The sequence below is a fragment of the Dendrobates tinctorius genome, unplaced genomic scaffold (genome assembly GCF_039654945.1).
Source record: "Dendrobates tinctorius isolate UK_male_01 unplaced genomic scaffold, ASM3965494v1 ptg000016l, whole genome shotgun sequence".
NCBI classification, from domain to species: domain Eukaryota; kingdom Metazoa; phylum Chordata; class Amphibia; order Anura; family Dendrobatidae; genus Dendrobates; species Dendrobates tinctorius.
Window position 1 is genome coordinate 66,599,402 of NW_027361684.1, and position 14,002 is coordinate 66,613,403.

At 44.9% G+C, this 14,002-nt stretch overlaps 1 protein-coding gene across 2 annotated transcripts in view; it reads left to right on the forward strand.

The window, feature by feature from the left end:
- LOC141080604 (acetylserotonin O-methyltransferase-like) overlaps window positions 1-14,002 on the forward strand; it is a 374,012-nt gene that overhangs the window by 135,473 nt on the left and 224,537 nt on the right. For both annotated transcript variants that reach the window (XM_073565941.1, XM_073565942.1), the window contains exon 6: window positions 11,984-12,124. In XM_073565941.1, coding sequence (XP_073422042.1) covers window positions 11,984-12,124 — 141 coding nt within the window. The remainder of the gene's footprint in view (window positions 1-11,983; window positions 12,125-14,002) is intronic.

A 14,002-nucleotide genomic window follows, 5' to 3' on the forward strand; every position in this document is an offset into this window, starting at 1 on the left:
GCTGCTGACTGTCAAGCCTACACATCAACATATGCCATTTTTTAAACCTCCCTAACTGGGCGCCCCCCCCCCAAGGGCTGGGGTCAACACCTGGCGCACCCGGGCAAGTGCCGTTGCTCTGAACAGGTGGATGGGCCCACTGATGGCCGACTGCACTGGCACAGGGCCCCTCATAGTACAACACAGTGTCTCTGATGGTGGGGGGGCTCACTCGCCATCAGACACACCAGCGTACTATGAGGGGCCCTGTGCCAGTACCGTCACCCACGAGTGTGCCCCCCCTGCTTGGTCATGGCCACAGCACTTGCAAGTTGCAATACTTACCTCTCTGTGCTCCACGGCTGTGTAGTCTGGTCAGTTAAATCCTTCACAGGGACGGCCACTAGAAATTTGGTGTATTGATCGATGATGGTTAAGATGTAGCTATGGCCTGTCCTGCTGGCCTCTACCTTCAGATGATCAATGTCTACCATTTGTAATGGACATCAACTTAGAAGCGGATGCAGTGGTGCTTTATGATCACCTTTCACTGTTGTGATAGTCACAAACGTGTGACATTCCTGCCACCATTTTTCAATGTATCCTCTCATGCCAATCCAATAGAATCGCCTACGGCCTGTGGCTTCTGTCTTTTGCCCTCCAAAATGCCCAGACACATCATGATAGGCAGTGAGGACCATGTCTACATCTCTCCCTGTGATCACAATTTGATGGAGACGAGTAACGATGATTTGATTCACGCTACTGCGATAAAGCTATCCTTTCTTCACAAAGAACCATTTTCGCTGTCTCCACAGACACAGTAATTGAGGGTCAGCATTGCCTCTGCAACATCTACCGTGAGGTTTTCCCGCGATGAGTAGTTCCAAAATTTCTGCAAACACTCGACTTTCCTTCTGTACTTTTATCCATGCAGTTTGCAGTAGCTGAGAGTCTGGACTGGCTTACTGAGATTGAAATATATACGAAGATTTAAAAGTACCACAACACTGTATATTGGTGTATGCCTCAAATACTTTTTCTACTTCTTAAATTCTGGTGTAATTCATACTGAGCCTGTGAGTTTCTGTGTCTGACTACGGAAGTGTAGATGGAAATTTACAATTACCCCTAGACTGGATACACCTGGTATGTACTGATACAGTGCCTTTGTTCAAAATTTTTTTATTACGGTATCATCCATTGTGAGTGAGCGTGTTGTTTCCGCCTTCTATATAGATGGTGAATCGGAGATACCAATTTTTACTCTACATTCGATACAGTTTGTATCTTGTTATACAGTACCTTTGGTCGACACTTAGTGTTACGGTCACATCCATACTGAGTACGCGTCTGAGAGTGACTATGGGACTATGTATGCAGAGATTTTAATTGTACCCTATAATATATATACTTGCTATTTTGTTATCAAGTACCCTTTTAACAACATTTTTTATTATGGTCAAACCCAGACTGAGTGAGCGTGTGAGGGTGACTCCGGAAAAATATACGGAGATTTCAAATTTGGCCAACACTGATTACAGCAGTACGCTTCTGATACAGTAACCTTTTTTGCTATTTAGATTCAGGTGTAATCCATAATGAGCCTGTGAACGTCTGTCTGTTACTCTGGAAATATATTTTGAGATTTAAGATTTCCCCAACACTGTATACAGCTGTATGCTTGTGTTACATTACCCATTTACAGCTTTCCATATTCTTGTGTAATCCATACTGGGCCTGATAGCGTTTGTGTCTGCCTCCTGAAATATATACGGAGATTCAGAATGTTTACACTATAATATATATATACCTTGTATCTGTTGATACTGAACCCTTTTTCAAATTTTTATTTTATTGTGTAATCCATACTGAGCCTGTGAGCATCTGTGTATGACTCATGACATATATACGGAGATTTACTGTTATCCATAGACTGTATAGAGCTGTACACTTCTGATACAGTACCATATATCTGCTGGTATTTTGGGTCCATTTTTGAAAACATGAGGAAGTATGGTGGAAGAGGCCGCTGACATGGGCGTGTGGGGCCACCAGTTAGTGGTGGTGGTGCATCTGCTGATAGTGCCAAAAACACAATAGCAGCTAGGGCAGGAGGTGTTGAGCCTGCGTCATGGTGTAGCTCCGGAAGACCTGTAAGGCTCCCTGTTCTGGGAGTAGGTAGACTGCTTTAAAGCTGGAGCATCAGGAACTGGTGTTGGCTTACATTGCTGAAACAGCCTCCAGCTCTATCACCTACTCTTCTGAAGTTTAAAAAAATCCAAGCACTGAGTCGTCAGTGCAGGCTTCTGGTCAGGAGCAACCCCTTTCCTTGTGTCCTTCACCCACATCAAAAGTGAATGATGCGGCAGCACACACTTAAGATAACTCCATGGAGCTCTTTTCACATACCATGCCTCGGTTCATTAAAAATGGGGCCCATCATATACTGGAGAATTCCAAATGGGGACATCAGACACTAGAGCAGCATTTACAGGGCACATTATACACTGGAGAATTAGAAATGGAGCCCATTATATATGGAGCATTATTAGGGCCCATCATACACTGGAGCATCATCCATGAGGCCCATCGTATACTGGAGCATTCCAAATGGGGGATATCAGACACTAGAGCAGCATTTACTGGGCGCATTATACACTGGAGAATTAGAAATGAAGCCCATTATATATGGAGCATTATTAGGGCCCATCATACCCATGAGCATCATCCATGAGGCTCATCATGTCATGATCCAAGGTGGATCTGACAGTTTAAATGCTAAGTGAACTTTTTTTCCTTTGGCTTGGTGCCAAAGTGGGTTGATTGCTCCCGGTGGCCATTAGAATTATTACACGTGGTGTCGTTCATTCTAAGTTGCCCTGGTGGTGGTGATCGGTGCACTTTAGTTTCTTTGGTTTAATGTGCACTTAATTACAAATCAGGTGTTAGGCTCTATAAAAGAGAGCCAGGTGTGTTCAATCACGGTTGGTGATAGTATGTGTTCATTTGGCAAGTAAGCCTGGGTGAGGAAGGAGCTGAACATGAGTCCTGCGCAGCCCAGCCAGAGAGGACAAGTGGCAGCTAGATGTTCTGCAAGAAGGGCTGGCATGACGTGGTGGAGTCAGTTTATGGTGTCGGCAGGAAGTGCTTGCATGGCTTGGTGGAGTGATGACTATGGAGAGAGTTGCACTCAGCTTGCGGGACTTGGTTGCTGAGAGCTGGACTCAAGCATGCTTGACTTTTTCGTCAGGAGCTGAACTCATCTTTGGGACTCTGCTACTAGACTTCTGCAATTGGTGGTGGACTCTGCTCCAAGGCTGCACTATGGTGAAGGATCCAGTTATGGTGATGGATACGGGTGGAGAAGATGCACACAGGTGGTGGGCTCTGTTTCTAGGAGCGTACGCAACAGAGCAAAGCTAAGTGGTGTTTCCCCTGTGTTGTCATCTTTCCTCATGTGTGTTTTAGTGCAGTGGTGGGATTAGTTTCAGTACCGACCAATTCCCTAGTGAGGGTTTAGGTCAGGGCGAGCTAGGGTTTTTAGGTTCCTGTTGCACGCCCGGTGCGGAACCGGCATAGGGAACGTTAGGAGTGCAGGGACACTGGCTCAGGGGAGCTCAGGAGGTCTCCACTTCCCTATTCCCTATCGCAGGGCCCACCATTGTTAATGTTTCCCAGGTTTCCCTTATTATTTAAATTTGCCTTACTGGAGGCGGGGTTTCCAGACTTGTATATACGTGTAATGCCTAAATTCGCCAGTTGGAGGCGGTGTATCCAGCTGCACGTGTTTATTATTTAAATTCGCCCCACTGGAGGCGGTGTATCCAGGGTCACGTGCGTCACATGGGTTCGCCTTGCTGTAGTCGCTGCGTCCAGACACGCGTGACCGTGACACATCATATACTGGAGCATTCCAAAGGGGGGATTTCAGACACTGGAGCAGCATTTACAGGGCCCATTATACACTGGAGCATTAGAAATGGAGACCACTATATATGGAGCATTTTTAGGGCCCATCATACACTGGAGTATCATCCATGAGGCCCATCATATACTGGAGCATTACTTTATGTGGAGCTCATCATATACTGTATGGAACATTATATGTGACCAATTATTCTGTATGGAGAAATATATGGGGCTCATTATTCTGTATGGCGCACAATGTGGTGGCCATAATACTGTCTGGAGTAATATACTGTCCTTTTTTTGAGCTATTGTAGAATTTAAAATAGATCAGTCATGTCATGTCATGTAAGCAGTGAAGTATTTGGCATTGTACTATACCTATATTTCTGTGCCGTATCGGAGCATCATGAGTTGTGGCATGTGTTAAAGGGGCGCACTGACACTCTTTGGCCCAGGGCACACGAAAACCTGGAGCCGGCCCTACCCCCCCACATCTTTAGCCAAATAACCTCCATTTTTCAATGCGTAACTATTATTATGAAGTAAATTAAGGTTGACAAGCTTCAGTAATAAGAATTGATGTTTTTGGCATTGAAATGGGCACTGTAGGTGTGTTTACTGTCCTGCACTCCCTGCCGACCTTGCTTCCCCTTTGACTTGCATTGGGTTTCGTGTTTCAGTTGGCCCCCGACTTTTCCCTATAGTCAGCCGATTTTGTTCGACCCGACTTTTGTGAAAGTCGGGTTTCATGAAACCCGACTCGACCTTAAAAAATGCAAAGTCGCTCATCTCTAGTGTCAATCACTGTACACTGGGTTAGTGTGGTGGATGCAGGCTCCACAGGGGACAGTGGCAGTGGAACAGTGCTGCCTAGCCCACGGTATAGGAAACAGTTGGCTGTAGGCATTCGACCCTCCTCCGCCTCCAGAAGTGAAAGCTTGTCGACAGAGCGCAGTCGCACGAGAACTCCATCCGCAGCTGCCAGTGCTGCACACGAGGTGTCCCACTATCGAACAGCTAGTGGTAAGCGTCAGCAGGCTGTTTTAAAGATGATGTGTTTGGGTGACAACAGAAACACCGCGGAGGTACTGTCCGACTACTTGTAGCGAGAAACAGAGTCATGGCTGGGCAGTCTACATCTTGAGCCAGGCAAGGTAGTCAGTGATAACGGCCTTAATTTTGTGGTGGCCATAGCCCTGGCAAAACTCAGACACATACCTTGCTTGGCTCACACCTTGAACCTGGTGGTGCAGTGCTACCTAAATGATTATCCGGATTTAACAGCCCTACTCCATAAGGTGCGAAAACTGTGTTCGCACATCCGTCGCTCGCCCGTAGACTCCAGTCATATGCAGAGGCTGCAGCGATCGCTCAACCTCCCCAAGCACCGCCTAATCATAGATGTTGCAACAAGGTGCAACTCCACCATGCACATGGTTGAGAGGCTGTGTGAACAGAGGCAGGCTATAATGCATTTGTGGGAGGATACATGGGCAGGCAGTTTGAGGGCAGACATGGAGTTGTCAGGTGTGCAGTGGTCAAAGCTGAAAGACCTCTGTAAAGTCCTTCAGTGTTTTGAGGAATGCACATGGCTGGTAAGCGCAGATGATGCCATCATAAGCATGAGCATACCACTTATGCATCTGATCATGCAAACTTTGACACACATTAAGGATCAGGCATTTGCAGCGGAGGAGGAAGAGGCAGAGGAGGAGGGAAGCCTTGATGACAGCCATTGTCTGGTCAGGGAACTGTCCTGGACGAGGTGGAGGAGGATGAGGGGGATTATTATTTTGGGGAGGAGGATGCTTCTCGGGGGGCAAGAGAAAATGTTGGCTTGCCAAGGTCAGGTACAGGGTTTGTGCATGACTGGAGGGATGTAGATTTGCCAGAAAGTCCTCCTCCACCCACCACTGTCAGTGCATTATTGACACCTGGAACATTGGCCCACATGTGTGATTATCTCTTGCGGATCCTAAAAAGGGACCCCCGCATTGTCGGAATTATGAAGGATGACGACTACTGGTTAGCCAGCATCCTCGATCCACGATATAAAGGCAAATTATAGAACATCATGCCACAGGAGAACCTAGAGCTAATATTGGCGAACAAACAAGCAACTCTGGTAAAGCGTTTGTTAGAGGCATTCCCAGCACACAGCAGCGGTGCAGGTTCTACCACGAGTCGTACTGGGCCAAATGGAAGAGGTGTTCGTGGTGCACACAGCTGAACTGGCATTAGAGACAGGGATTTCATGACCAGGATGTGGACTGATTTCTCGAGGACCGCTCACACGACTGATAATACTGAATCAATTGCAACAGACAGGAGACAGCAGTTGTCAACTATGGTTCAAAATTACCTCTCCTCCCCTATCGATGTTCTCCCTCACAGTTCATTCCCCTTTGACTACTGGGCCTGTAAACTGGATACCTGGCCTGAATTGGCACAATATGCCTTACAGGAGCAAGCTTGCCCTGCTGGTAGTGTGCTATCAGAAAGAGTCTTCAGTGCTGCTGGAGCAATCCTGACAGAAAGAAGGACCCGGCTGTTGACCCAAACTGTTGATGATCTCACTTTCATTAAAATGAACCATGCATGGGATTCAAAGGATTTTGTCCCACCTTCCCCTGATGACACATAGGTTGCCAGCAAAATGGCTCGCTTTGTCCTCCTCTTCCTCTGACTTCTCCAATTCCTCCATTTGCAACTGCTGAACATCCAGCCTACACCTCAACATATGCCAGTTTTTCCACCTCCCTAACTGGGCTGTCCCCCCTCAGGTCCGGCGTCAGCACCTGGCACACCTGGGCAAGTGCCAGGGCCCTGAGCAGGTGGGGGGCCCACTCGTGTGCGATGGCACTGGCACAGGGCCCCTCACAGTAGGCCGGTGTTTCTGATGGTGGGGGGCTCACTCGCCATTACAGACACCGTCGTACTATGAGGGGCCCTGTGCCAGTGCCATCACCCACGATTGGGCCCCCCCTGCTTGCTCAGGGCACCAGCACTTGCAATACTTACCTCTCCCTGCTCCACCACTGTGACCTCTTCCGCATTTCCTGACAGTGACATTCAGGTCAGAGAGCACGATGATGTCACGTCTGTACGCCCTCTACCTTAACAGTCCAAATGCAGAGAGCTGGAAGATGGCGACGCTGAGGGGTCTAGAGTAGAGCAGTGCCCAGCGAGGAGAGGTATTTCATTTTTTAATGTTTGTAGCAATATATGGGGAGCATTATACACTGGAGAATTATATATGGTGCCCATGATACACTTGAGCATCATAGATAGGGCTTATTATACACTGGAGCATCGTATGGGGCCCATTACATATGGAGCATTATAAATGGGGCCCATCATACACTGGAGCATCATCCATGGTGCCCATCATACACTGGAGCATCAAATACAGGGCCCATTATACACTTGAGCATTATAAATGGGGCCCATTATATATGGAGCATTATACACTGTTTGCATAATTATTACTAGGCAAGTTGTATTTGAGAGGATTCTTTTTATTATTGAACAACAACTATGTTGTCAATCAACGAAAAGACTCATAAATTTCAAAGCTTCATATTTTTGGGAGTTGGAGTGGTTTTTTTTATATTTGGCTATCTTAGGAGGATATCTGATTGTGCAGGTAACTATTACTGTTCATAATTATTAGGCAACTTAATAAAAAACAAATATATACCCATCTCACTTGTTTGTTTTTACCAGGTACACAAAATTTAGAAATAAACATTTCTGACATTCAAAACCAAAAAAAAAGGGACCAACATAGCCACCTTTTTTTACGATGACACTCAAAAGCCTAACATCCATGGATTCTGTCAGTTGCTTGATCTGTTTACGATCAACATTGCGTGCAGCAGCCACCACAGCCTCCCTGACACTGTTCCGAGAGGTGTAATGTTTTTACTCCCTGAAGATCTCACATTTTATGAGGGACCACACGTTCTCCATGGGGTTCAGATCAGGTGAACAAGGGGGCCATGTCATTATTTTTTCTTCTGTTAGACCTTTACTGGGCAGCCACGCTGTGGAGTATTTGGATGCAGGTGATGGAGCATTGTCCTGCATGAAAATCATGTTTTTCTTGAACGATACTGACTTCTTCCTGTAACACTGCTTGAAGAAGGTGTCTTCCAGGAACTGGCAGTAGGTCTGGGAGTTGAGCTTCACTCCATCCTCAACCTGAAAATGTCCCACAAGTTCATCTTTGATGATACCAGCCCATACCAGTACCTCACCCCCACCTTGCTGGCATCTGAGTCAGAGTGAAGCTCTCTGGCCTTTACTGATCCAGCCTCGGGCCAATCCATCTGGCCCATCAAGAGTCACTCTCATTTCATCAGTCCATAAAACCTTACAAAAATCTGTCTTATCATATTTCTTGGCCCAGTCTTGACGTTTTATCATGTTTCTTGTTCAAAGGTGGTCGTTTTCCAGCATTCCTTACCTTGGCCATTCCCTGAGTATGGCACACCTTGTGCTTTTTGATACTCCAGTAACGTTGCAGCTCTGAAATATGGCAAAACTGGGTTCAAATGGCATCTTGGCAGCTTCACGCTTGATTTTCCTCAATTCATGAGCAGTTAGTTTGAGCCTTTTTTTTATCAACACGCTTCTTACGACCTTGTTGGCTATTTCCCATGAAACGCTAGATTGTTCAGCGATCACGCTTCAAAAGTTTGGCAATTTCAAGACTGCTGCATCCCTCTGCAAGACATTGCACAATTTTTACTATTCAGAGTTCGTCAAATCTCTCTTCTGACCCATTTTGCCAAAGGAAAGGAAGTTACCTAATAATTAAGCACACCTTATATAGGGTGTTGATGTCATTAGACCACACCCCTCCTCCTTACAGAGAATCAAATCACCTGATTTACATAATTGGCAGTTGGCTTTCAAGCCTATACAGCTTGGAGTAGGACAACATGTATAAAAAGGATGATGTGATCAAAATACTCCTTTGCCTTAGAATTGTGCACACAGAGTATAGGCCCATCATACACTGGAGCATCATATGGGGGCCCATCATATACTAGAGCATCATATGGGGTCCATTATATATGGAGCATTATATAGGCCCATTATACAATGGAGCATCATCCATGGGGCCCATCATATACTGGAGCATCATATGGGGTTCATTATTTATGGGGCATCATATAGGGTATGGAGCACATATGAGGCCTATTCTGTATGGAGCATTATATGGAGCTCATTCTGTATGGAGCAATATATGGGGCCCATGATATACTGTATGGAGCTTTATATGCGACTCATTATACTGTATGGAGCAATATGTGGGGCTCATTCAACTCTATGGGGACCATACTATACTGTATGGCACATTATATGGGGACCGTCATATACTGTAGCATTATGTGGAGCTCATTATATACTGTATGGAACATTATATGTAGCCAGTTATTCTGTATGGAGCAATATATGGGGCTCAAGTTATTCTGTATGGTGCACTATGTGGTGGCCATAATACTGTATGGAGGAATATACTGTCTGGTTTTTTAGCTATTGTAGAATTTAAAATGGATATCAGTCATGTAATGTAAAAAGTGAAGTATTTATCATTGCACTATACCAATATTTCTCTGCAGTATCGGAGCATCATGAATTGTGGTATGTGTTAAAGGGGCCCACAGAGACTCTTTTGCCCGGGCACACGGAAACCTGGAGCCAGCCCAACCCCCCCACAACTTTAGCCAAATAACCCCCAGTTTTCCTTGCGGAACTATTATAAAGTAAATCAAGGTTGACAAGCTTAAGTAATAAGAATTGATGTTGGCATTGAAATGGGCACTGTTGGTGTGTTTACTGTCCCCACTCCCTGCCGACTTTGCTTCCCCATTGACTTGCATTGTGTTTCGCGTTTCAGTCGGACCTCCGACCTTTCCCTATAGTCGGCAGATTTCATTCGACTCGACTTTTGAGAAAGTCGGGTTTCATGAAACCCAACTCGACCCTAAAAAAGGCATAGTCGTTTTTCCCTAGTTGTCATTATGATTTAAAAAGAGGAAACACAGTAGTTTGACAATAAATGGCTTCATCCAAACACTAACCATGAGTGGAGAAAAAGTTTTGATGCCATCATTCATGTTCTCTGAAAAAAGGCCAAGAAAGCAAAAATTCTGCCGGGGTATGTCAACTTTTGGGCACAACTGTACACAGTTCACACATCACACCAATATTCCAGCATAAAGTTAAACTACTTTATAAACATGTACATTTCAGTCTTGCAGATGGAAGGCTCTGCCCATTATTGCCAATAAGCCTCTGCATGCGGGGGATCTGTGTGCTCATTTTGTAACACAGTTCAGCACAATCTCACATAAACACTTCTCTGGAGCTTTCTTGCCTCCAGACACCCAGACAGAAAAAACTCAGTGGCCGGGACATTTAACCTGCTGAACCACACACTTGAGGTTAGATATGGTGGGTTGCCATCCCGCCCATCTTACACTCTCAAATAAAAACAACCCTGTCATGACTGATTAACCCCTCAGCACATAACATGCTGGAGAGAAATATCTGGGTTTCACATCATGGAAGATATCAATGTTCGTGATACATGCATATCTCCCCTCGCATGTATTAACAGTAACTGTCACAACCTGTACACACCAGTTTTCTGTTTGGAAGTGACAGTCAGACATTTGTGTTATTTATATATAGGCTCTCTGACAGAGCACTATATCCATCAGCCCATGGCAGTTTTAATTGTAGCAGGGTCCTTCCTACCCATATAAATACAGGCTTCAGCCTAGGAAAGGATTGACATTACTATAGGTCCCCAGCAACAGGAGATCGCCTTATCGTTGACTGCTGGATATGCAAGAATTGGCCAAATTATGCACTAAGTGTCTCCATTCTTTCCTATTGACTAGAGCAGTATTGCAATTCATATTTCATATACTCATGTTTCCATGCTATAACATTAAAGTGCAACTTAATTATGTACAGAGATTGCTACTCTTAGTTTGTACCTTGTGGTAATGCTACTCACTCGACTGCTCACAGAGGTAGGCACAAACGTTTCTTCAGCTGGTTTATTTAAAATGGCATAAACCAATGTAGGTTCAACAATATAAGCATATATTTCATTTTTACATGTGCAGGGTGCAACTTTACGTATTTGTTAATTACCTACTGTTTCAGCCAAATGTTTTACATTTTGACTTCTCATTCTAGAGCACCAGCTGCTATTTTTCTGCACCCTAGCTGCTATATTTTCATGCATAATTGAATCACTTGGTTTTGTTTGTCTGTCAAATTTTATATTTTTTTGGCCCAATTTTTCCATGAAGTCCACTTCTGGCAAGAGTTCCCCGAACAGTAGAATGGTGTATCTGGGTCTCACTGGTTTTGGCTAGTTCTGAGCTGATGACTCTGCTGGACATCTTCTGATTTTGAAGGGAAATAAGCATGATTTGTCTTTCACCTGTTGCACAAAGTTTCCTTGGCCGAACACGACCACCTCATCCAGTCTTCTTTGAAATCTTTGCCTGAGAGAGACTTTACTGATTCAGTATAACTACTTGGTAGTAGTATAACTACCGTACTTGCTGTGCTCAGTCTTGCCATAATATATGATCTGTGACATGAAACAGACTTCCACAATCTCACCTCAGTAGCAGAGTTTGCCTTTTGTTCAGCCAGTTTTGCACCTCCTACACAGCTGTGTCTGTTTTAGTTAATGACTGTATTCAAACTACATATGAAGATGATGATGATCATTATCACATCTGGAATAATTGTTACTCATACATCTGACTATAATGCTGCAAAATCCCCGACTTTGTCTAAATAACAGCATACATTTTACTTGGTATGCTTGCACAAAGGGCCGTCACACTAAATATTTGTCATTTAGAATTCTCTATTGTTGTTTTACTTTACATTTTGGTAATTAATAAAAATAAAACTAACAATTCTATTTTGAAATCATTCTTCCTTTGTAGCATTTTATACACCTGCCTAAAACTTTTTGCTTAGTGATATATGCAGTATATATACATATATTTGTCAGCGGTTTTCATGGAAAACTATTTTTTTCTTTTAGGATGTTCAGGAGCTCTTGCAAAACAATTTGTATCTAGATACAATGAGTCAACAGTCACCATAATGGACCTGCCCAAAGTTGTGGAAACCGCTAAGAAACGTTTCATAACAGATAAGGATCAACAAATACATTTCCTTGAAGGTGCAGTAAATAAAACGTCATTGGTTATAAAAAGGAAGAATATTTCAGATATGTGTAATGACTTACTAACTGTACATTCAGTGTACAGATACACAGCACAGAGGTGTATCTAGGCTTTCTGGCACCCGGGGCAAGAATTTGGTTCGGCGCCCCTCCCCCCCCCCCCCCCGCACACATGCGATTTCCACACTTAGCCATACTCTCCCTAATGCTCTCAATGTTCAGTGAAAAACTGAAAAAAGCAGGATGAGAAGCTCGCTGTCACAGGACCATAAGTATTAAAATCGCACATGAGTGAAGTGTCCATGTGATGACTACTGGAACCTGCAGAGCTGAATCCTGACATTGCAGCTTCTGATCTCTCACAATGAATGCACTGCACATATTTAGGATTCTCCCGTACTGGTGGCAAGAGTACACGGTCATGTCAGCACAAGCATGTGATTTATATACTTCTGGCCACATTCCGACTAGACGTGCCGGCCTCGCTCCGTTCATTTTCATTGAGTGAGGCCACACATGTCTAGTTAGCATGTGATCGCATGTATGTAAATTACCAGCATGCTAGAATCCTAACAGCGTTCAGTGAGCGCTGTGAGAATTCAGAAGTCTGCAGTCACATAGAATGACTGCAGACTCAGCACAAACCTGGACAACCCCTTTATTGCTCCTAACATAAATAAAAGCATGAGAATTAGTCAGTATCACAAATAATATTTACATCCAGGTACCTTATAGATGACGCCGTCTCTGGAGTCGGTCTCCTTCTTTTCTTCTTGTCCAGAACCCATGATAACTTTTCTCATCCACATCTCATCTCTGCAGACTTCCATCTTCTCCGGTCTTCTGCACCAACTCTCCACACGAAGTCCTTAAAGATAGAAGTGTCATTATAATGCTCCTGAATAAAAATATCTGCAATATAATGTCGCCTGAAAATATTCCCCTCCCTCCTCATACTGTCTCCTCTAACATCCACCTGTTCACCATACTGTCTCCTCATATATTTACCCCCTCACTCTCTATACTGTCTGCTCACACATACCCCCGACTCTCCATACTGTGTCTGCACACATCCCATCACCCTCACTCCCCATACTGTGTTCACATACATTTTTCCCATCGCTACTCATACTGTGTCCACATACATTTACCCGTTTGCTCCCCATACTGTCTGCACCCATCCCCTCATACATACTCTTCATTTTGTGTCCTCAAATCTCCCCACACACATTAAGTACCCCTCATCCCCACTGCAAATACCACCACACATTAAATCCTCCCAATCCCCACTCCAAATCTTCCCACACATTAAGTAACCTCCCATCCCCACTCCAAATCCTTCAAACACATTATATATTCCCTCACTCCAAATCTCCCCACACATTATGTACCCCCCACTCCAAATCCCACCCCCCATCTTCAGTGGTTTCTTCAGCTCCTCAGTGGAGCACACTTAGGGCTCACTCTCACTTGCGAGAGACTCGTACGATTCTCGTGCGAGTCTCTCGCATGAAAACCCGGCACTGCCACTGGGACCGGAGCGTGCGACTACATAGAAATACATGTAGCCGCTCACTCTGGTCTGAGTGCGGGCGGCAGTCCCAGGTTTCATGCGAGAGATTCGCACAAGAATCGTGCGAGTCTCTCGCAAGTGAGTATGAGCCCTTACCACCAGTGTTCGCTCTGTGTGCCAGTGAGTGACGTCAGCAGCGTGATCACATGACATGATCACGTTGCTGGCGTCGCTCTGACCTGGCTGTCAGAGCTTCAATTGTACTGGCGTCTGTACAGATGCCAGTACAATTGATCCCTGGGAGCCGGCGCACTGCAGCTTCTCTGCACCGGTTGTCAGCTTGACAACCGACACAAAGAGCG